At 44.9% G+C, this 24,793-nt stretch overlaps 1 protein-coding gene across 3 annotated transcripts; it reads left to right on the top strand.

Annotated features, from left to right (window-relative positions):
- Positions 1-1,196: 1,196 nt before the first annotated feature.
- LOC109908824 (cyclin-dependent kinase 13-like) lies at positions 1,197-16,742 on the top strand. 3 transcript variants are annotated; one of them, XM_020507541.2, is made up of 15 exons: positions 3,120-3,186; positions 3,466-5,052; positions 9,503-10,066; positions 10,172-10,342; positions 10,505-10,644; positions 11,363-11,533; positions 11,734-11,923; positions 12,147-12,203; positions 12,348-12,449; positions 12,592-12,669; positions 13,378-13,494; positions 13,614-13,745; positions 14,331-14,530; positions 14,672-15,124; positions 15,286-16,742. In XM_020507541.2, exons 2-15 carry the CDS (start codon positions 3,911-3,913, stop codon positions 15,963-15,965), a joined length of 4,197 nt encoding a protein of 1,398 aa, XP_020363130.1. In that variant the 5' UTR covers positions 3,120-3,186; positions 3,466-3,910; the 3' UTR covers positions 15,966-16,742. The 3 variants fall into 3 exon arrangements, with proteins under 3 accessions (XP_031652033.1, XP_020363130.1, XP_020363129.1); XM_031796173.1 differs by lacking the exons at positions 3,120-3,186; positions 3,466-5,052 and adding an exon at positions 1,197-1,339; XM_020507540.2 differs by lacking the exon at positions 3,120-3,186 and having other exon boundaries at positions 3,263-5,052.
- Positions 16,743-24,793: the final 8,051 nt, after the last annotated feature.

The following is a 24,793-nucleotide window of genomic DNA, read 5'->3' on the forward strand; positions in this document are numbered from 1 at the left end:
ATTTCCCCAATGACATGAAGGCTATGTTTTCTCCCCGTCACACATTCAAAGTGTTATTGGCCCTTGCCCTGCGATCTAGTTCTTGGTGTCACGCCTTAGTATTTTGTGTTTTCTATATTTATTTGGTCAGGCCAGGGTGTGACATGGGTTTATTTTGTGTTGTGTTTATATATGGGTTTTTTTCGTAGGTTTTGGGATTGTGGCTTAGTGGGGTGTTCTAGCAAAGTCTATGGTTGCCTGAGGCGGTTCTCAATCAGAGGCAGGTGATTCTCGTTGTCTCTGATTGGGAACCATATTTAGGCAGCCATATTCTTTGAGTGTTTCGTGGGTGATTGTTCCTGTCTTTGTGTTAGTTGTCACCAGATAGGCTGTATAGGTTTTCACGGTCCGTTTGTATTGTTGTGTTTATCTCGTCATTAAACATGTATCTATTAACCACGCTGCATTTTGGTCTGACTCTCTTTCGACGGAAGAAAACCTTAACACTTGGTGCATTGTGGGTGGGTTGTAACTTGTTATGGCCTGGCTATAGCTGATATAAAGTAACAAAATCAGATATTTGGAATAAAAAATATATTTCAATGGTAAAAAAAATTAGATTCATTGAAAATAATATTTTTATTTCCAATGTGGAGGAATTTGTAAAACGTTCTGACTAGATGGAGTACAGCTACAACCAGAACATACTTTTTCATAGCAGGTTAGGAGAATTTACACAGCAGGTTAGGAGGCTTAGGGTTAGGGTTATAGGAAAGGTTTAGGGTAAAATGCTCTCCTAACCTGCTCCTACACTCACAACCGGTTGTAGCTGTCCGTTAATCTGTGTGCCAGGGATTTCCTTTGGCAGTGACGTAACCACTGGTCTGGATTATGCACGTCACTGGATGTAACAACAGAATAGTAGGCCTTCTTTTTACTTCATAAATGGGATGCACTGTTAAACGCTAAATCCCGAGGGGTTCGTGCTGATTGTAAAGAGATTGTGACAGCCGGTTAAATGGCATCCAAGAACAAGATGTATGTCAGAAGACGTATACTTAGAATATGGAGGAGGAATGGAGGGAAAAGAGAGGCAGAGGAGGTATAAGAGAGAGAGGGAGGAAGGGGTGAGCTTGAGTCGGTTAAAAATGGCAGAAAGGGGGAGATGGTTTGTTAAAGTGGTATAAGCAGAGTGAACTGAAGACTGAAAGAGAAATGGAAGTGAATGAGGGCGGAGTTTCCAAGGTGATAGGTGTGGTGAAGTTCTCGTAGCCTGAGGCTTTGAGTCTGTGACAGTAGGAGTGAAGTCTTTTGAAAAAGTGGACCCTTGCTTTTTGGCTGATCCATTTGTGGTTTCACGGTGGGTGAAAACAGAGTTGGGTGCTGTGGAATCGGTGAGGGTAACCAGAAGTGGTCTTGTGATAATTGTTTGTGTTTCTGCTGGTCAGAGGGACGAATGGGGGCAAGATATGTGAATTGTTTTGCTCTCAAGAAAAGAGCGAAGTTGAAATGGGTAACGGTAAATGTAAAAGTTGACCAAATGAAGGGGAAGATTCCCGATGTTTGTGACGCTCGTCGTTTGGTGCGAAGCAGAATGGGTGGCGTGAGTGGTGAAACAGAAGGGTCGTTGTCTTTGCCCGACAAAGTGACGTTAGGATATAAAATTAAATCAAATTGTATTTGTCACATGCGCAGAATACCTTACAGTAAAATGCTTACTTACTAGCCCACCAATGCAGTTTTAAGAAAAAGTAATAGATAAGAAAAACAAATCATTAAAGAGCAGCAGTAAAATAACAATAGCGGGGCTATTTACAGGGGGTACCGGTACAGAATCAATGTGCAGGGGGCACCGGTGCCGAGGTAATTGAGGTAATTATGTACATGTAGGTAGAGTTATTAAAGTGGCTATTCATAGATAATAACAGAGAGTAGCAGCAGCGTGGGGAGGTGGGGGGCAATGCAAATAGTCTGGGTAGCCATTTGATTAGTTCTGCTTTTCAGACGTTTCAAATGCTTATATGTCATGCAATAAAATGCAAATTAATTACTTAAAAATCATACAATGTGATTTTCTGGATTTTTGTTTTAGATTCCGTCTCTCACAGTTGAAGTGTACCTATGATAAAAAATTACAGACCTCTACATGCTTTGTAAGTAGGAAAACCTGCAAAATCGGCAGTGTATCAAATACTTGTTCTCCCCACTGTGTGTGTGTGTGTGTGTGTGTGTGTGTGTGTGTGTGTGTGTGTGTGTGTGTATATATATACAGACACACACACACAGTGGGGAGAACAAGTATTTGATACACTGCTGATTTTGCAGGTGGGATGCACTGTTAAACGCTACATCCCAAGGGGTGTATCCCGTTGTTACAGGTGTCAAGCATGTGGCAGCAGTGTGTAGGAGGGAGGTTCCTAGGTGTGAGACGTATGTAGAAGGACATGAGACAAAGGAATGTGTAGCATTGGGGAAGGTAGTGGCATGTGCCCATAGGGTTGGGATCAGACATTTCCTGTGCGAGAGAGGCAGGTTGAGATTTCCAGGGTTAGAGTAGTGCGGAAGTTGTCATATGCTGAGGCAGTTAAGAAAGTAGAGGAAGATGGGTCAAGGGGGATGGATCTTAAGAGGAGTGGTGTGAGTATTAGATCTGTACAAGTACAGAGGGTTAAACCAGCAAGTGATATGTTTCATTAAGATTGATTTGATTTTTTTTGCATTTATAGCAATGGTTATCAACTGTACTTAAGGGATGGAATGTAAAGTCGCAGACAATTGAGGTTGTGGTGGCAGCTGCAGAGAAGTATTTTGGGTGTGCAAGACTTTACGTCAGAATAGTTACAGGGTGTATTAAGTGGTGCTGTCCTCTCCTTTCAGTCTGTTGGCCTGATGTAGGACTAAATAGATTTAAATAATAGAGAAGGGTGGGTGTTTTGTTATTATTATAAAAATATGTGTGTGTGTAGTGTTCGATGGTAGGGTATTCGTTTATTCATTTTTTCAAGCAAAGTATAGGGAGTTGTACTCCAGTCTAGTAGGTGGGGGTAATGCAACATTTTATTGAATGCCAACCACCCTTAAATCTCATCGAAGAAGAAGTAGTAGTCGTACTAGTAGCAGCAGCCCTTCAATTTGAAAACTGGAGGGCCCGGCAATCTAACGTTACCTTGTTGACGAATTATGTTCGGTGCATATCGTTTATAAAATGTAATTATATAACCAATAAAACTCTAAATATAATATTTGAATTTATATAAATATGTGATAATACGGCTATCCACTAAAATAAGTAAACTGTCCGTGGATTTTTAAAATAGTTTTGTTTTATTGAATCTGCCGGAGTTGATTTGAACTCCAAGGAGAAAGAAAGCTAGCATAGTTTGATGCGTGCTAGCCACTTCCTTGTTCGTCCAAACTGGATTGTTATGGCAAGCGTAAAGAAATGTCATTACTAAAAAGTGAAATGTTTTTATTTCTTATTTTCAGCACTTTGGGAATATATTTTTAAAGCCGACGTGAGCTGCGATTTTCTACCAAGAAACATTTCCTTTCGAGCAGGAGATATCGGGCCTGCTATACTCAACATGGAATGCAGTTACGAGACACTGCCTAGCTAGCTACAGTTGCTAGCTAGCTCTGGCTAGTTAGATGGCACATCTTTGGAATCTTACAGTCCCGGATTATAATCATTGATTTATTTGTCATATGAAATTAATTTAATCGAGGGAAAAGATTATGGATTTTTTGGGAGATGATGAATGCGATGGATTGTCGTTTGTAAAAGCTCACTGCTGGTTACCGTCTGACTAGCTAGTTATATTAACTTGCTAGTTTGCTAGCTAGCCAATTTGTTGCAAATGTTTTGTGTACCAAGGAACATAACACTGAAGACAACCAATGTTACCAAAAGTATATCACATATTTTTGATAAATGCCTAACTCGGTGGTAATTCGCGAGGGTCGGGGAAGAAGCCCATCGGCACAGAGAAGTGACAGACCGGAGCGGCGCAGTAGCCTTAGAACTATAAGCGGTGCTACTCAGCAGCGAGAGAAACACCGGGAGAAGAGGCTGTCGTCTAGTAGAAAGAAACACAGTCACGCTAGGGAAAAGGAATCATGGCATACGCCAGATGAACCAGACAGTGAACGGAGAAGCACTCTCGTAAGAGAAGGTGAACCTCGGACTTTAGTGGAATATGACGACGTGAGTTCCCAATCGGAACGCTTTTCTGGGAGCCCTTCACCTAAACCAGAACCGTATGCTCGGATTTCGGCCGATCGATTTAGCAAAATTGAGTTTACAGACATCAACGGACCGACATCCCGAGAGAGATGGGCTCGAAGAGATCGGGATATAGTGCATCTCAGGAAGGATGAACAAACCAGTGGTTCATCCGAGAGGAATAGACAAGAGAAGGAACCGAAAAGAAAGGAACGCCAGAGCGGTGAGAGGGACTCTTCGAAATCTCGTGGCGGAAGTAGCCTTAGTGCCACCAAAAACAACCGAGATAGTGCGAGAAACAGTGACAGCAACGGCAAGAAGACGTCTACAACATTGCCGCCCATGTCTTTGGATAAAAGGGAGTCTAAACGGCACAAAAGTAAGTCACGGTCTGAAAAAGAGGCCCTGACTGCATACAGGGATGCACCACAATCATACCGAGATGACTGTGAAGAACTCGGAGCCTCCAGAAGAAGTCCTGGTTTCAAGGCAGAAAGTCCACATGGGACATCTTATTCCTATGGATACCAGTCTCCCAGTGGTAGTTATAATAAACAGTTTATATGTAGAAGAAGTCCCAGTTATGGGAACAAAAGGCTGTCCCCTAGTTTGACATACTACAGCCGAGATGCTGAGGTCTATGGCGCCTACAACATTTCAAAGTCGCCCAGTTCATACTCAAGCAACAAAAGAAAGCGGTCTCCAATGAGCCCATTCAACAGGCGCAGTTCTCCAAGCTATGGCCGACATAGTCCATTTGAACAGGGAGAACTTGTCTCAAGTCCCTACGGTACCCGTCGGCGATCACGAAGTCCATACCGAAAGTCACTCAGCCCAAGTCCAGTCATAAGGTAAGCAGTCAATCAGATGGTACTGTACCTGTATTAAAGTCAAAGATAACACGCCTGGTATAATTTCACGTGTCAATCGTCTAACTACCTACCTGACTGATTTGGACCCGTGTTTTAGCTTCTCTTGTGTGATCATGTTCAATATCGTGTTTTATGCCCTTGGATTGCTGAGTTAAAAACGTGCTGTAAGCTCACTGCACAGCTAGCTTGCAATGTTGCAAATGGAGCCATCCAATCAGTACCCTTTGGGTGGCTCAACCATTGGAATGTTGTCAAGGAGGCCGGTTACATGTGTTGTGAAGCAGAGCATCACTGGTTCGAGTCTAGTATGTACAGTGGAGGAAGCTAAGCTGTGAGCAGCACACTGACCCCCTTTACACATACTTCCTCATTATGTAAATATGATTACACAGAAGGCCTTAGTTTGGAAGAGAGGCCATCTCCTTTTCAAAATGCAAGATGGCTTAAGACAACAGAACGCTTTGGCCTACGAAGTGTTGAATTAACTTGGCACATGGAAACTGACAGTAACAGCATGCACATTTGGCTTATCAATAGTAAGTAAGCGCTTGACTGGTACTCTCAGTCATGGGGCCGCTAGGTGCTTTAAATGCTGCCTGCCATTGTATCAGTACCCAAATGTACAAGTGCAATGTATCTAGATACGCATTGTAACATGATAAAAAATGTTAGCTAGCTAGTCACTTTGATGTATTCCATACATTCTGACGGATACATTATTTCTGCTGCTTGTCACGTTGTGTGCTGACTTCATCCACAGGAGCCACTGGGAGACACCAGAGTTTCAAAATCTTTTGCTTTGGTTGACTAAAGTTATGCAACACTGGCTTGAGGGGATTAAATGGGAATGGTTACAAAGTTAATATTTTGAATCATCCATTTTCTTTGTTTTTATTTACTAAAGTTTCAATGTTTGAAGTAAGGCTACACAGTGGACTACACATGCCACCTCAAGGCTCCAGACTGCAAACATTTTAGTCGCACCCTTTGACTTGGCTGTGCGAGTAAAAAATGTAATTGGTTGCATCAGTGAAAGCTGCACATTCTACATGGTCACCTCACCCAAAACTTCCCATTTTTTAGGAGGCTAAAATCCTCATGATTCCAGTAATGAAAGTGTCTGCCTGTCACGGTACCTGTTTCACTAGTCTGCTGCTGTGTCGAGCGACCCTCTCGCTCCTTTCCCGTGGGGGAAAATGCTCTGATTGTATAATATTTTAAAATCCAATTGCTGGCAAAGCAATGCTTTCCTGTTGACAGCTTTCTGTAGGTATTCTTTTTATTTCTCAGCTCTTAATTTTTAGTTCAGTAGCAGTTATTTACAACTGCAAAATTTCATGTTCATGTTTCCATATTAAAGGACCCATAAGCACCAACGTGAAGTAAATAGAAGAATGTCAAATTGGGTGTCAAATGAAAGCTGAGTCTATTTAAAAAATGTTTTAAGGCATATATATACTAGAGGTGTGACAATTTTAAAGTTTGCATTTCCTTCCCATTTAACTTCTGAATATATTGCCATACAGGACTCTGCTGCTGTCGTTTGCATTTCTCTTTCATTTTTCAGGGATTCGATCTTGCAGCCTTTCGTTTACTAGTCCAACGCTCTAACCACTAGGCTACGCTGCCGCCCCGATTGCACGGGCAGGCACGACTCCAACACCATCATTAAGTTTGCCGATGACGCAACAGTGGTACATCACTGGGGCCAAGCTTCCTGCCATCCAGGACCTCTATACCAGGCGGTGTCAGAGGAAGGCCCTAAAAATTGTCAGACTCCAGCCACCCTAGTCATAGACTTCTCTCTGCTACCGCATGGCAAGTGGTACTGGAGTGCCAAGTCTAGGTCCAAGAGGCTTCTAAACAGCTTCTACCCCGAAACCATAAGACTCCTGAACATCTAGTCAAATGACCACCCGGGCTATTTGCATTGCCCTTCTCCCCCCTCTCCACACCACTGCTACTCTCTGTTGTCATCTATGCATAGTCACTTTAATCAACTCTACCTACATGTACAAACTACCTCAACTAACCGGTGCCCCCTGCACATTGACTCTGTACCGGCACCCCCTGTGTGTGTGTGTGTATATATATATATATATATATATATTTATTATTATTATTTTTTTACAATTAAACCGCAATAGTACTGTTTGACCATCTTGAGACTCAGGAGCCAGTATACACTGGCTCCAATAGTCTGAAAATTCTAGAAATCTGGCATTAAATTTGATGTTTGTTTTTTAAGTGCTTCTTGTTGAATTACAAACACTTTATTAACCCTTAGCCTACAATTTCCGCAGTCCTGTGGAAATCAATTGAATAACATCCCCATCAAAATCCGTCTGTTTTTAAGATTGGGAGATGTTTTTTGCATGGGCCACCTCTCAATCCATTGTCTGAAGGTCCCCAGTACCAGCAACAACAACATCCAACAAATTAATGGAAATATAGTTTAAATAGTGAGTCTGTTCAATGCGTTTCAATTGGATAATAGCAGTAATGCCAAATTCAGTATTTCATCAAGGGGTGCAGAGTCAATAGCCTTGGTTTCTCAAATGACTGCTTTGCCAGGTTCACCAACTACTTCTCAGAGTTCAGTGTGTCAAATCAGAGGGCCTGTTGTCCAGACCTCTAGCAGTCTCTATGGGGGTACCACAGGGTTCAATTCTCAGGCCGACTCTCTCTGTATATGTCAATGATGTCTCTCTTGCTGCTGGTGATTCTCTGATCCACCTCTACGCAGACGACACCATTCTGTATACATCTGGCCTTTCCTTGGACACGGTGTTAAACCTCCAAACGAGCATCAATGGTATACAACACTCCGTCCGTGGCCTCCAACTACTCTTAAAAGCTTGTAAAACTAAATGCATGCTCTTCAACCGATTGCTGCGCCCGCCCGTCTAGCATCACTACTCTGGACGGTTCTGACTTATGTGGACAACTACAAATACCTAGGTGTCTGGTTCGACTGTAAACTCCCCTTCCAGACTCACATTAAGCATCTCCAATACAAAATTTAATCTAGAATTGGCTTCCTATTTTGCAACAAAGCCTCCTTCACTCATGCTGCCAAACATACCTTCGTAAAACTGACTATCCTACTGATCCTTGACTTCGGCGATGTCATTTACAAAATAGCTTCCAACACTCTACTCAGAAAATTGAATGTAGTCTATCACAGTGCCATCCGTTTTGTCACCAAAGCCCCATATACTACCCACCACTGCGACCTGTATGCTCTTGTTGGCTGGCCCTCGCTACATATTAGTCGCCAAACCCACTGGCTCCAGGTCATCTATAAGTCTTTGCTAGGTTAAGCCCCGCCTTATCTCAACTCACTGGTCACCATAGCAGCACCCACCCGTAGCACGCTCTCCAGCAGGTATATTTCACTGGTCAAGCCCAAAGCCAACGCCTCCTTTGGCCACCTTTCCTTCCAGTTCTCTGCTGCCAATGACTGGAACGAACTGCAAAAACCACTGAAGCTGGAGACCTATATCTCCCTCACTAACGTTAAGCATCAGCTGTCAGAGCAGCTTACCGATCACTGTACCTGTACACAGCCCATCTGTAAATAACACACCCATCTACCTCATCTCCATATTGTTATTTATTTTTTGCTATTTTGCACCCCAGTATCTCTACTTGCACATCATCATCTGCACATCTGTCACACTAGTGTTAATGCAAAATTGTAATTATTTCGCCACTATTGGCTATTTATTGCCTTACCTCCCTAATCTTACTACATTTGCACACACTGTACATAGACTTCTCTATTGTGTTATTGACTGTACGTTTGCTTATCTCATGTGTAACTGTGTTGTTTTTGTTGCACTGCTTTGCTTTATCTTGGCCAGGTCACAGTTGTAAATGAGAACTTCTCAACTGGCCTAAATAACTAGTTAAATAAAGGTGAAATAAAATAAAAGGGGTCTTAAAATTCAAAATCAAATGGATAAATTCTCCTTGGTATGACCGTCATTAAACAATTCTATATGTTAGCTTAGAATCTACGTCACCACGCCCAGCATTTTATCCACAACAAGTTAATTTGATGGCAACGCATCTCTTGTGGGGAAAAAGTGCATATTGTTTTCATGCTGATAAAAAAAATATATATATATTTGCATAAATCTGTGGCCAATTGGATGGAAACCTAGCTACTCAGAGACATTGTTGTAAATATGAGGTCAGGGTGGAATCTGGATTGCCTGAGAGAGCTCTGCTTTGTGAAACATATTAGAACTGTTTTACTAGATGGGGTTAAGGTTGTAATGATGCTTTTAATGGCTCTGAATATAAATGTCAATTTCAGTAGTCTGCTAGATTTGCACTAGGTAGACATTATGCACCTTTTTAATGAGAACTTTTCTCCTGTGATAAAGGTTCATCATACAACCTGTGTGTCTCCTTTCTCCAGGCGATCTGGCAAGTCTCGAAGCAGGAGCCCGTATTCCTCCTTGAGGCACTCCCGCTCACGCAGCCGCCACCGCCACTCTTGCTCCCACAGTCGACCTTCCAGCCTCTCCCCCAGCACTCTGACCTTCAAGAGCAGCCTAGCGGCCGAGCTCAGCAAGCAAAAGAAGGCAAAAGCTGCCGAGGCAGCTGCCCGGGCCAAAAGCTCCAGCAACGCCTCCAATTCCACCAAGGGACCCTCTACAGGCTCTCACCAGCCCAGCCCCAAGGCCAACCCCACCATCAAGATGGGCCGGCCCCCTTCCCCGCCACCTCCCGAGAAGGGTCCCAGGACCCCTGTGTTGAGCCAGCCCCAGTCCCCTGCAGACAGAACCTCCAAGAGGAGCACAGAGCCCCATCAGCCCAGCAGGGACAGAGAGCGGCACCCCTCGGAGCAACGGGACAAGAGGAAAGCACCAGCATCTGGACAGGGCAAAGAGAAGGGGCGAGTAGCTGCCCTGACTGCCTCTACACTGACATCTCTACTCCTGCCCCTGCACGTCCTCGAGCACTTAGATGGAGCAGACAGGTAAATGGAACGTAATAGAAAATACCTTTTATTATTGTTTTCATCACTCCACCTCTCTGTGCTGTTCCATAGCCTAACTTCTCATTCTCTTCTTCCCCTGTGCAGCTTGAAGGAGGTCTTACCTTCGCTCTCAGGGAAGAAGCCAGCAGAGCATCAGAAGGCCCGCCACCTCCTTGCCGACCTGCCACTTCCTCCTGAGCTCCCCGGATGCGGCGCCTCCTCCCCCCACAGCCCATTAAACGAGAAGAAGACCACCACGCTTCACCGCCGGCCCAAGTATGTCTGGGCCCCTTGGCCTTCCGTGTCTGCTCTGTGTAACCATTATACTCACCCTACCTCTTCCATGGCCTATGCTTCTTAATGCTCCTTGAGTTTCTACTGCCTGGTGTTGACCACCACTGCTTGACCTAATCTCTAGTTGGTTTGTTTGTCTCCCAGGATCTGCGGCCCACGTTTTGGGGAGATCAAGGAGACTGAGATAGACTGGGGGAAACGGTGCGTGGACAAGTTTGAGATTATCGGCATCACGGGAGAGGGCACCTACGGCCAGGTGTACAAGGCAAAAGACAAAGACACAGGTGAGGACTACTTAATGCTTTCTTTCTTCAACATTTCATGTAGATCATAGGCTACGCCCTATCTTCCTGGTAGCTCATATTATAATAATTATTTCACTATCAACATTTTAAAGCAAAAACTCGCTCTACTCAAAATTGAAGTCTTTCTATGCCCTATGTATCTATTATGTGTAAACATGTTGTAGCAGGATCAAGGGTGTGGGGTTTCCACAACTCACCAAGTTCAATAACAAAACAGGCACCACCACTAGCCCAAATGTAATGCAAAGGGGAAGTTTATTAGGGATTTTGGTACACAGGGAAAGAAGGGGGAATTCACCCATCACCTCACAGTCCACAAGCCGTTCCGTTTTCCAGGGGTAATCCTCACACTCGGGTTCTCATCCAATCTGGTCTGGTACATGGGGGGGGTAGTCCGACAGCCCAGGTCACAATGGGCATTCACACAGATTTTGCTCTTGTTTCTCTCACTCTTCATACCTCTCTTGTCTCAGCTCCTCTGCCCCTTTGTGTAGGCTACTCCCTTCTTAATCCGCAAGCACTCCCTGGCTTAACAATTCAGTCTTGCCTCGTTGGGGCAGGAAGTCCATATTAAGGCTTGTGGGTAGAGCCTGCAAGCTATCGTTCCTCAATTACCACCCCCCTCACCTCTCCCTGCCGTCTGCCACAATGTATTTTATAATATACTCTGCCCTTTATCTCTATCCCCATGGTGTAGCTGAGATGGTGGCCTTGAAGAAGGTGCGTCTGGACAACGAGAAGGAGGGCTTCCCTATCACCGCCATCAGGGAGATCAAGATCCTCCGGCAGCTCAACCACAAGAGCATCATCAACATGAAGGAGATAGTCACCGACAAGGAGGATGCCCTGGACTTCAAGAACGACAAAGGTCCATATGACAAACCCTCTGTATTAGCATGTCCGCACTCTGTTCCCTAAATAGTGCACCACTTTTGACCAGAGCCCTATAGGACCTGGTCAAATGTAGTGCACTATAGGGAAAAGCGTTTGGGACGCAGCCCCATGTGTCTGCATTGTGTTTATCTATGCATCTGTTTCCCTTCTATATGATCCATCCTCCTCCTACAGGTGCATTCTACCTGGTGTTTGAGTATATGGACCATGACCTGATGGGCCTCTTGGAGTCAGGCCTGGTCCACTTCAACGAGAACCACATCAAGTCCTTCATGAGGCAGCTGCTGGAGGGCCTTGACTACTGCCACAAAAAGAACTTTCTGCACAGGGACATCAAGTGCTCCAACATCCTGCTTAATAACAAGTGAGTGCTCCTCAGGATAGCTAGCCTGCTGGTCCCATATCTGTCGGTGCTGTCTTGTCAACTCCTATGGTCATTGTCACGCCAAAGCACAAGCAGATCTGGGACCATGCTAAAGGGTAGCCAACGTCAAAGAACCTGTTTCTATCCACTGCGGTGGATAGACAGTGTCTGACAGAAAGGGTTTGGAGGTCAAGTTAAAGCCGTGTTCTGTTCTCTCCGCCAGGGGTCAAATAAAGCTGGCAGATTTTGGACTGGCTCGACTTTATAACTCTGATGAGAGGTAAGTGTCCCGATATGGCTTACAGTACTGCCCATAGTTATGGGATTTTCAGATGTATTACTGTATATATGTTTCATCAAACATATAGGTCTCAACTGTGTTTTGTTGTGGATGATATTATTGACACTGATGCATTTGTAATAGCCGCCCGTACACCAACAAGGTGATCACCCTGTGGTACAGACCCCCTGAGCTTTTGCTGGGGGAGGAGAGGTACACACCTGCCATTGACGTGTGGAGCTGCGGGTAAGAGACGTACATTGCGTTGACATTCGGTGTGGTGTTTCACTGGCTTATGAGATTCATGATTCTTGAACCAAGGACAGATGATGGGTCATGGTTCTATAAAGATGATAATGTATTCATTCTGTTTTTGTCTGAAATCCAGGTGCATTCTGGGGGAGCTGTTCACAAAGAAGCCCATTTTCCAAGCCAACCAGGAGCTTGCCCAGTTAGAGCTGATCAGGTACATTGTGGTCAGAGGAAACGGGTACTATAAATCTGTCATTGTCTTATTCTCAGTATTTGTTTAAAGATTCACTATTAAGAAATTGCTCTGTCGTCATTTCCTGGTTGCTAAAATTCTAATAGTTCGCCGAATTTCAGTATGTGACAAAACAAGAAAATAAAGAGTAGAGCAGGGCTCTCCATCCAATCGTGTTCCTGGAGAGCAACAGTCCAGTAGGTTTTTACGCCAACCCTAATCTAGCACACCTGACTCTAATAACTAGCTGATTGATAAGCTGACTCAGGTTAGTTACAACTGGGGTTGGAGCGAAAACCTACAGGAACAGGGTTGGAGAGCCCTGGTGTAGAGAATCATTCTACCATCTAAACTGCTGTGAAATATATGTTCCATAACCAAAAATATAGTATTTTCAGCTGTTTGAAGCTGGTGTACAAATCTGAAAGTAAAAGACGCAAAAACAAAACTTAAAAACAAGAAGCATAGAAATGGCACACACAGAACAGATCTACCACTTCTTAGATTTGCTTTCGATGATTGACAGATCTATAACTCACATTTCTATGTGAATTTTGTTAGGTCGCCCAAAAATGTACATATTGCGGCTTTAACTGTCTGAAAGGCCTTCAGCTATCTCGTTTGACAGTGTTCCCAAATGGGGCACATTACTGAACTCTAGCCCAAACTGATGGCTTCTCTCCCTTCCAGTCGTATCTGTGGCAGCCCCTGCCCCGCCGTGTGGCCAGACGTCATCAAGCTGCCCTACTTCAACACCATGAAACCAAAGAAACAGTACCGGCGGCGGCTCAGAGAGGAGTATGCTTTGTGAGTCAATCATCTTGTTTGAATTCAGTAAATGGGTTCGTCATTGACGTATGAAAATAATACATAGCATTAGTCTTTGGCAGTGTTTGACTAATCACTTGGTCTTTCTCTCTGGTCAGTATTCCACCCTCAGCCCTGGACCTGTTTGACCACATGATGTCGCTGGACCCCAGCAAGCGCTGTGCAGCCGAGGTGGCGCTAAGCAGTGAATTCCTCAAAGACGTGGACCCAACCAAGATGCCCCCACCAGAGTATGTTTGGGAAAAGCCGTTACACCTCAGTGTCTGTGATCCATCACTGTAGAATTGTACACTACCGTTCAAAAGTTTTGGGTCATTTAGAAATGTTCTTGTTTTTTAAAGAAAAGCACAAAAAAATCCATTAAAATAACATCAGATTGATCAGAAATCCAGTGTAGACATTGTTAATGTTGTAAATGAATATTGTAGCTGGAAACGGCAGATTCTTTTTAAATGGAATATCTATATAGGCGTACAGAGGCCCATTTACAGCAACTATCACCCCTGTCTTCCTATGGCACATTGTGTTAGCTAATCCATGTTTATCATTTTAAAAAGCTAATTGATCATTAGAAAACCCTTTTGTAATTGTTAGCACAGCTGAAAACTGTTGTCCTGATTTAAAGAAGCAATAAAATTGGCCTTTAGACTAGTTGAGTATCTGGAGCATCAGCATTTGTGTGTTCAATTACAGGCTCAAAATAGCCAGAAACAAAGCACTTTCTTCTGAAACATTGTCGTTCTGAGAAATGAAGGCTATTCCATGCGAGAAATTGCAAAGAAACTGAAGATCTTGTCCCCATTGCTCCTTTCCAGTCTCCCCCTGTGGCAGGACTGCCATGAGTTGTGGAGTAAGAAGCGGCGGAAACAGAAGCAAATGCCAGAGGAGCTGTCAGCTCCCAAGGCCCCCCGTAAGGAGCTGGGGCTGGGAGACGACAGTCGTAGCAACACCCCCCAGGGCTTCCCTCCACCCGGGGGGCTCAAAGCCCAGACTGTGGCTGCCTCGGCCCTACTGGGTGAGTGACTGTCTCTAGTCTAGTACTGCAAAGTCAACCCACCATACTTGCCTCATGCCTTGTCAGTTACACACTAACAACAACTTGGAGTGAATTAATAGTTACTTTTTAGTAAATCATGTTTTCCTTTGTCTCCCGTAGACCCAAAAGGTCCCAACTGCCAGCTGACCCAGGAACAGCTGACGGTCCTCCTCAAGCTGCTTGGCCAGTCTAAGAGCACTGTCAATGCAGCCCAGATCGCTAAGGTCAATTCTGAAACACTGCAGCAGCTCTCCAAGGTCCTGCCACCAGCGCCCTCTGATTCCAACCAGCCCCCAGAGCCACCCCCTCCGCCCAAGCCCCCTCTGCTGGGTGGAGCGCCCCCCATGCCCAAGCTCCCATCACCACCTCCCTCGTCGGTTTCGCAGGGGAAGCCTGAAGGTGAAGCATCGTCAGCCACCCAGACGGCGGTCACCATGCTGCTGGCCCAGCTCCTCCAGGCCCAACAGAGGCAAGAGGCCAGGGACGAGGCAGTCGGCAGAAACCCACTAGCAGGACGGCCTCCGCCACCCTCTGAGCCCAAGCAGCCCCCAGAGCCCATCCCTGTCTCACCAGGTAACTACACTCATATATAGACATTTTGCTAGTTGTGACCATCCAGTAGGCTTATCTGGCTCTAATTTCTGTACACAATTAATTTAATGTTGGATAGAACTCCAACTAGAACGATCCCTTTGCATTGAATTAACATCATGTCTTGTGCGTTTCCCCCTTAGTGTCTGAGGGGAGTGGAGTTTCCTCCAGACCCATCCTACCCCCTGACCAGAGACCTCCTGAACCTCCAGAGCCCCCTCCCTGCTGCGAGGACCTGGACTACCGGCAGAAGATGGAGCCCAAGACTGGCCACCTGCCGCCCATGCTGATCTCAGGTGAGGGAGGAAGGTTCCCGAAGCAAGTTTACTCACCACACCCTGGCGCAGAAGGACCGGGCTATGGCGGTGACTACAGCCGCCCACCCCCTCCACCCTTCTCTCCTGCAGGTTTTGGCAACAGCTACATGGGCCACATGCTGGGGGGCGGCCTGCCCCCCCACGCCCTGAGGGAGGTGTTCACCAGCAGTGATCCAACCCCCGGCTTGTCCTCAGCTGCCGGGTCCCTGGCCCCCTCACTCCAGGAGCCCTACCCTTCAGGCACAGGTAGAGGTGGCAGTAGCATGGTGTTCAGCGGGGACAAAGACCACCGTTTTGAGTACAATCAAAGCCACTCTTTGCTTGTGGAAGGGCAGGTCAACCCCACCACCATCCAGCTCTACAACCATGCCACACCTCCCCCGCCCATCCCACCTCCGGGCCAGTCCTGGGGCTCCCCTTCCCAGGCCGGGGCCCCATCTTTGCCCCTTGGCTTCAACACAAATGTGAACTCAACAGCCATTCGAGGGCGAGGCCTCCCCTTCTGATTGGCTGTGGCATAGTGAACGGGGCAGGGTGTGATGATGGAAACACCCCAGACTTGAGGACTCAAAAGAAACTGAGCCCCAAACTCTCTCAGGCTGACCAGAGGGATCTGGAAATGTGCACCTGATTTGTAATCATTTAAAAAAAAATCTGTGTCAAGCATTGTAGTCCTAATTTATCTGGAATGTGGGGTATGTTGCAGAAGGAGGGGGCTTTTCCTGCTCGTACCATTTTTTTGTATTTTTTTTGGTAATCTATTCTACTTCAGTCTTTTAAATTAAACACACCTTTTTCAAGTGTACCAGGCTAGGTATGCGTTTTAAATATGTACTTTAGCCGTTCTTTAATTACTCCCTGGCAGACTAATTCATATTTTTTTGCACTACTGACTAAAGAAGGCGAGAACAATTTAGGTATGAAATGAATGAAGTGCTATATCTGCACAATTCTAAAAAGACCAGTTATGTAGTTTTTGGGGGTTAAGAATATGTTGCAACCAGGAGGTCTCAGTTGATAAGGCTTCTCTGGGCTTGTTTTTGATGAAAGGTTCAAGTGTTATTGTCACATCCACAAGTACAGTGAAATGCTTAACTTGCAAGCTCTACCCAACAGTGAAGAGATCATTGGTTCCAGAAAGACTGGTAGCACTTGGGTGAATGCAGTAAAACTGATAGCTACTGAATGACTTGATGGAAGGCTGTGTTCACTTTAAATTACACAAGCCCTCTGCCAATTGCCATTGTAAAATCATATGTAAAAATAAAAAAAAAGAGATGTAACCCAAGTTCACAAGTTTTTTTCCCCCATTTGGCAAATGTTTATTAAATAAATGCCAACAATGTTTTCTTTGAGTGTACTTTTTTGATGAACGATAGTCATGAGGTATCATCGGTTTCTCTAAACACAGAGTTGCAACATCGCAGGACTTACGTAAACGCTTGCTAAACAGACCAGGCCGGGGTTTGAGAAGACAGTGGGAAAAGTGAAAAATTCATCCTTTTATTACATTTTCTCAGTCTAAAGGCACAACCTAGATTCCAGTCAATGTATTAAATCGTTGAACATGTTATTACTACAACCTTGTGAAAGTGACAAACTAACATTTTCATGAGCTTTTATATCAAACGTGTCTATGATTTGAAAGCCTGCACATGTGCATGGCGCGAGATGACCATTAGACCTTATGACGTGTTTCTATGCATGAGCTTAGCTAGCCGACATCGCCTACAAGTGTGATCTGGGATTTCTATTGGAGAAGTAGTTTTAGCCTGTCTTCATACTGTACTGTCTTTATCATACCTGAACATACTAACCACTGGAGTGCAGTGTAAGTCAAACAACAACTGAGCAAAAATTTGACAATTGTCTGAGAAACAGACAATTTAAATTCATCGCCTAGAAAAGACAAACTGATGAATGACTGATTAGATGCTCGTTTAAAAAAAAAAGTTCTATACAATACTATTTTGGGTTGGTAGTTTTGCTGCCAAAAGAAGGCATGGATGGATGAATGACAATGAGATGAAGGCAGGAACCACCTGGGATGAAGTCAAGAAAGCCACCCAGGACAGAGTTCACTGGAGATACACCGTTAAGGCAGGAACCACCTGGGATGAAGTCAAGAAAGCCACCCAGGACAGAGTTCACTGGAGATACACCGTTAAGGCCCCTTTGTTCCACTAGGAGCTGAATGGAGTAAGTCAAGATTTTGGTAGAAATGTCGACATATCCAAGGCTGATGGCCTGTGTGGGAAGGAAAGACTCATTAAACAATTGTGGCTTCGGTTGTGTTTAATGACTAAATGCTAGGTGGCAAGGCGGCAAGCGGTACCGGAGTGCCAAGTCTAGGACCAAAAGGCTACTTAAAATTATGCATAGCCACTTTACCCATGCACATTGACTCGGGACCGGGTACCTCTATATAGCCTCGTTATTTTTCTTTTATTGTTACTTTTGATAATTTTTACATTCGTTTATTTGGTAAATATTTTCTTAACTCTTACTTGAACTGCATTGTTGGTTAAGGGCTTGTAAATAAGCATTTCATGGTAAGGTCTACTACACCTGTTTTATTCTGCTCATGTGACAAATAACATTTAATTTGATTTGATTTGCTGCCTCTTGTGCAGGTGCTATAGCAAAAGGGCAGACTTGTTGTTGCCACCCCCAGGGCAGTTACTATAGCACAAGGGCAGATTATATTGATGTTACTGCCCACGAGGTAAGTACTTTTGATGTTACTGCTCCTGGCGCAGGTACTATAGCATAAGAGCAGATTGTATTGATTTTGCTGCCATTGGGGTAATAACCATAGTAAGTGCAGATACTACTCATGTTGCTGCCTCTGGGGCAGGTACTATAGTGTATGGGGCAGACACTATTGATGTTGCTGAATCTGGGGCAGTTACTATAGCAGAAGGGCATGTTGATGAACTCAAACTGTCTTATATTTGTTTGTAGGAACTCTTTGTCATTGTGGCCATCGTTACAGTGACTGATTGTCAGGCAGTGACCACCCAGCATTTTTCCATTTATTGAATGAAAGGTGACATATTGGAAAATTATGAAAGAAAGCTTAATATGGTTTTTTAAAGATACAGCATCTATATTTAATTGCTAGCAAGAGTTATTTTCTTTGTAGGGCAGAATTGCCTAATACTTTTATCACATGTAAAAGAAATACATGGCTTGGGAAATTACAAGACTTGCTGGCTTTAAAATAGACATGAACGATCAGACATGAACAGGCAAAGGAAATCGCAGAAAGAATCGCAGAAACAAAGTACTGCATCCACTCTTCGAAGACAATAGACTAAAAGGGAGACGTGTAGCTCTCGTCGTCAACAACCTATACATTGATAACCAACTGTTCCGAAACACCAAGACCACTCCATGGCTATTCTAACACCATTAATGGTACGGATTGTACATTTAAAAAAATAAGGAAATTACACAATTCAACAATTAATAGAGAAACTATAAATACACTATACTATTCAAGTTTATGTATAGTATTTATAAATATATGAAAGATAGGACAATTCATGAAATAATAAATCCCCAAATACAAGGAACTGAAACACAAAAGTACACAAAGCACGAAATTAGGCAGGAATCAAAAAGGTAGAAATAAAAACATGACAAACAGATGACATAAAAGGCACAGTATGTGGGTATGTACGGGTGTATATGTGAGGGGAGTGAACACTTTCGCTCTGTCACAACTCCTGTTCCCACACACACATGCCAGAGCTCATGTGTGTCCCACACACACATGCCAGAGCCCATGTGTGTGTAGGAACAGGAGTTGTGACAGAGCGAGAGTGTTCACTTTTGCACAGATATGGGATATACAGTATATCACAAAAGTGAGTACACCCCTCACATTTTTGTAAATATTTGAGTATATCATTTCATGTGACAACATTGAAGAAATGACACTCTAAAGTAGTGAGTGTACAGCTTGTACAGCTTGCTAGGGTTGTTTATCTGGAGTACTCCTCCTGTCCTATTCGGTGTCCTGTGTGAATCTAAGTGTGCGTTCTCTAATTCTCTCCTTCTCTCTTTCTTTCTCTCTCTCGGAGGACATGAGCCCTAGGACCATGCCCCAGGACTACCTGACATGATGACTCCTTGCTGTCCCCAGTCCACCTGGCCGTGCTGCTGCTCCAATTTCAACTGTTCTGCCTTATTGTTATTCGACCATGCTGGTCATTTATGAACATTTGAACATCTTGGCCATGTTCTGTTATAATCTCCACCCCGCACAGCCAGAAGAGGACTGGCCCCCCACATAGCCTGGTTCCTCTCTAGGTTTCTTCCTAGGTTTGGGCCTTTCTATGGAGATTTTCCTACCCACCGTGCTTCTACACCTGCATTGCTTGCTGTTTGGGGTTTTAGGCTGGGTTTCTGTACAGCACTTTGAGATATCAGCTGATGTACGAAGGGCTATATAAATACATTTGATTTGATTATAACAGTGTAAATTTGCTGTCCCCTCAAAATAACTCAACACACAGCCATTAATGTCTAAACCACTGGCAACAAAAGTGAGTACACCCCTAAGTGAAAATGTCCAAATTGGGCCCAATTAGCCATTTTCCCTCCCAGGTGTCATGTGACTCGTTAGTGTTACAAGGTCTCAGGTGTGAATGGGGAGCAGGTGTGTTAAAGTTGGGGTCATCGCTCTCACACTCCCTCATACTGACTGGTCAATGGAAGTTCAACATGGCACCTCATGGCAAAGAACTCTCTGAGGATCTGAAAAAAATAATTGTTGCTCTACATAAAGATGGCCTGGGCTATAAGAAGATTGCCAAGACCCTGAAACTGAGCTGCAGCAGGATGACCAAGGGGCGGCAGGGTAGCCTAGTGGTTAGAGCGTTGGACTAGTAACCGGAAGGTTGCAAGTTCAAACCCCCGAGCTGACAAGGTACAAATCTGTCGTTCTGACCCTGAACAGGCAGTTAACCCACTGTTCCTAGGCTGTCATTGAAAATAAGAATGACATAACTGACTTGCCTGGTTAAATAAAGGTAAAATAAAAATAAAAATACAGCGGTTTAACTGGACAGGTTCCACTCAGAACAGGCCTCGCTATGGTCGACCAAAGAAGTTGAGTGCACGTGCTCAGCTTCATATCCAGAGGTTGTCTTTGGGAAATAGATCTATGAGTGCTGCCAGCATTGCTGCAGAGGTTGAAGGGGTCAGCCTGTCAGTGCTCAGACCATACACTGCATCAAATTGGTTTGCATGGCTGGTGTCCCAGAAGGAAGCCTCTTCTAAAGATGATGCACAAGAAAGCCCGCAAACAGTTTGCTGAAGACAAGCAGACTAAGGACATGGATTACTGGAACCATGTCCTGTGGTCTGACGAGACCAAGATAAACTTATTTGGTTCAGATGGTGTCAAGCGTGTGTGTGGTGGCAACCAGGTGAGGAGTACAAAGACAAGTGTGTCTTGCCTACAGTCCAGCATGGTGGTGAGAGTGTCATGGTCTGGGGCTGCATGAGTGCTGCTGGCACTGGGGAGCTACAGTTCATTGAGGGAATCATGAATGCCAACATGTACTGTGACATACTGAAGCAGAGCATGATCACCTCCCTTCGGAGACTGGGCCGCAGGGCAGTATTCCAACATGATAACGACCCCAAACACACCTCCAGGACAACCACTGCCTTGCTAAAGAAGCTGAGGGTAAAGGTGATAGACTGGCCAAGCATGTCTCCAGACCTAAACCCTATTGAGCATCTGTGGGGCATCCTCAAACGGAAGGTGGAGGAGTGCAAGGTCTCTAACATCCAGCAGAGGAGTGGAAGAGAACTCCAGTGGCAACCTGTGAAGCTCTGGTGAACTCTATGCCCAAGAGGGTTAAGGCAGTGCTGGAAAATGATGGTGGCCACACAAAATATTGACACTGGGCCCAATTTGGACATTTTCACCTAGAGGTGTACTCACTTTTGTTGCCAGCGGTTTAGACATTAATGGCTGTGTGTTGAGTTATTTTGAGGGGACAGCAAATTTACACTGTTATACAAGCTGTACACTCACTACTTTACATTGTAGCAAAGTGTCATTTCTTCAGTGTTGTCACATGAAAAGATATACTCAAATATTTACAAAAATGTGTCCTGTCCTTTTCACTGTCCTTGTCTGCTTAGATGTCCCCTTTATTTATCCTAGAGATTTGGTGTACAGGGAGAATACTGCACATTTCAAAAGTGCTGAACATATACTTACAGTTGAAGTCGGAAGTTTACATACACTTAGGTTGGAGTTATTAAAACTTGTTTCAACCACTTCACACATTTCTGGTTAAGAAATTATAAGTCGGTTAGGACATCTACTTTGTGCATGACACAAGTAATTTTTACAACAATTGTTTACAGACAGATTATTTAACTTATAATTCACTGTATCACAATTCCAGTGGGTCAGACGTTTACATACGTTGACTGAGAAGTTGACTGGGGCGGCAGGGTAGCCTAGTGGTTAGAGCGTTAGAGCGTTGGACTAGTAACCGGAAGGTTGCAAGTTCAAACCCCCAAACTGCCCCTGAACAGGCAGTCCCACTAGGCCGTCATTGAAAATAAGAATTTGTTCTTAACTGACTTGCCTGGTTAAATAAAGGTAAAAAAACGTTGACTGAGAAGTTTACATAAGTTGACTGTGCCTTTAAACAGCTTGGAAAATTCCAGAACATGATGTTATGGCTTTAGAAGCTTCTGATATGCTAATTGACATCATTTGAATAAATTGGAGGTGTACCTGTGGATGTATTTCCTACCTTCAAACTCAGTGACTCTTTGCTTGACATCATGGGAAAATCAAAAGAAATCAGCCAAGACCTCAGAAAAAATTGCTGACCTCCACAAGTCCGGTTCATCCTTGGGAGCAATTTCCAATCGGCTGAAGGTACCACGTTCATCTGGACAAACAACAGTACGCAAACATAAACACCATGAACGTGGTACCACGCAGACGTCCTACCACTCAGGAAGGAGACGCGTTCTGTCTCCTAGAGATGAACGTATTTTGGTGAAAAAAGTGCAAATCAATCCCAGAACAACAGATGCTGGAGGAAACAGGTACAAAAGTATCTATATCCAAAATTATGTGGATATATTGAAGCAACATCTCAAGACATCAGTTAAAGCTTGGTCGCAAATGGGTCTTCCAAATGGACAATGACCCCAAGCATACTTCTGAAGTTGTGGCAAAATGGCTTAAGGACAACAAAGTCAAGGTATTGGAGTGGCCATCACAAATCCCTGACCTCAATCCTATAGAAAATTTGTGGGCAGAACTAAAAAAGCGTGTGCGAGCAAGGAGGCCTACAAAACTGACTCAGTTACACCAGCTCTGTCAGGAGGAATGGGCCAAAATGCACCCAATTTATTGTGGGAAGCCTGTGGAAGGCTGTCTGAAATGTTAGACCCAAGTTAAACAATTTTAAGGCAATGCTACCAAATACTAATTGAGTGTATGTAAACTTCTGACCCACTGGGAATGTGATTAAATAAATAAAAGCTGAAATAAACCATTCTCTCTACTATTTTTCTGACATTTCACATTCTTAAAATAAATTGGTGATCCTAACTGACCTAAGACAGGGAATTTTTACTGGGATTAAATGTCAGGAATTGTGAAAAACTGAGTTTAAATGTATTTGGCTAAGACTTCATCTCTACCTAGGGATAATGTGTCCCTTTTTTCAGTTGGACCTCTGCCTATTTAGACACATTGAATGCACTCCATTTATTTACACTACATGGTGGTCAAATCTCTTAAGTGAGAATGTCCCAAAAATAATTTGAGAAAGCAAAAGAAGCTTGGGACTGCAGGACAGGAGGTGGTTAGTAGAGACAGGCACTGATTTAATGAAATTGTGGAGGGAGGGCCCCTCAAATGCCATGGGAGGTGCTCTCAATGAGCAGCATTTGAATGTTCGAAAAGGGAAAGAGAATCATAGCAAAGGTTTGGGTCTCATGTAGCCCAAGCTGGGATGAATACTCTGTGGTTGTTTCTCAAAATGTATACTACCTTGCTCCGAGCATGCAAATTGGAGAACTGGAAAGTCATGAGTATGAGTCCAAATCAAAGTATAATAATATTTGTTCATATTATTTAATGAAATATGAAACACTAGACAAAACAACACACACGACAAACAAACAGTCCTGAAAGGTGAAACAAAAACACTAAACAGGAAACAACCACCCACAAAACACAATGGAAAACAGACTACCTAAATATGGTTCTCAATCAGGGACAACGATTGACAGCTGCCTCTGATTGAGAACCATACCAGGCCAAACACAGAAATAGAAAATCATAGACAAATGAACATAGACAACCCACGCAACTCACGCCCTGACCATACTAAAACAAAAGACAAAACAAAGGAACTAAGGGCAGAACGTGACAGTACCTCCCCCCCAAAGGTGCGGACTCCGGCCGCAAAACCTGAACCTATAGGGGAGGGTCTGGGTAGGTGTCTGTCCGCGGTGGTGGCTCTGGCGCGGGACGTGGACCCCACTCCACCATAGTCTTTCTCCGCCTCCTTAACCTCCTCCGTGGCCTCTTAAGAGCGGTGACCCTCGCCGCCGACCTCGGACTGGGTTCCCTAGCCACGGGTCCCGAATGGACGGGAGATTCTGGCAGCGCAGGAGTGAAGAACGACTCCGGCAGCGCCGGACAGGCGGGAGACTCCGGCAGCGCCGGACAGCTCCTGGCTGACTGACGGCTCTGGCAGCTCCTGGCTGACTGACGGCTCAGGACAGACTGGCGGCTCTGGCAGCTCAGGACAGACTGGCGGCTCTGGCAGCTCAGGACAGACTGACGGCTCTGGCAGCTCCTGGCTGACTGACGGCTCAGGACAGACTGGCGGCTTTGGCAGCTCAGGACAGACTGGTGGATCTGGCAGCTCAGGACAGACTGGCGGCTCTGGCAGCTCAGGACAGATGGGAGGCTCTGGCAGCTCAGGACAGACTGGCGGCTCTGGCAGCTCAGGACAGACTGACGGCTCTGGCAGCTCCTGGCTGACTGAGGGCTCAGGACAGACTGGCGGCTCTGGCAGCTCAGGACAGACTGGCGGCTCTGGCAGCTCAGGACAGACTGGCGGCTCTGGCAGCTCAGGACAGATGGGAGGCTCTGGCAGTTCAGGACAGATGGGAGGCTCTGGCAGCGCTGGACAGGCGGGAGCACCTGTAGGGAGAAGACGGAGAGACAGCCTGGTGCGGGGGGCTGCCACCGGAGGGATGGTGCGTGGAGGTGGCACCGGATAGACCGGACCGTGAAGGCGCACTGGAGCTCTTGAGCACCGAGCCT

The sequence above is a fragment of the Oncorhynchus kisutch genome, linkage group LG18, assembly GCF_002021735.2.
Source record: "Oncorhynchus kisutch isolate 150728-3 linkage group LG18, Okis_V2, whole genome shotgun sequence".
Taxonomy (NCBI): Eukaryota; Metazoa; Chordata; class Actinopteri; order Salmoniformes; family Salmonidae; genus Oncorhynchus; species Oncorhynchus kisutch.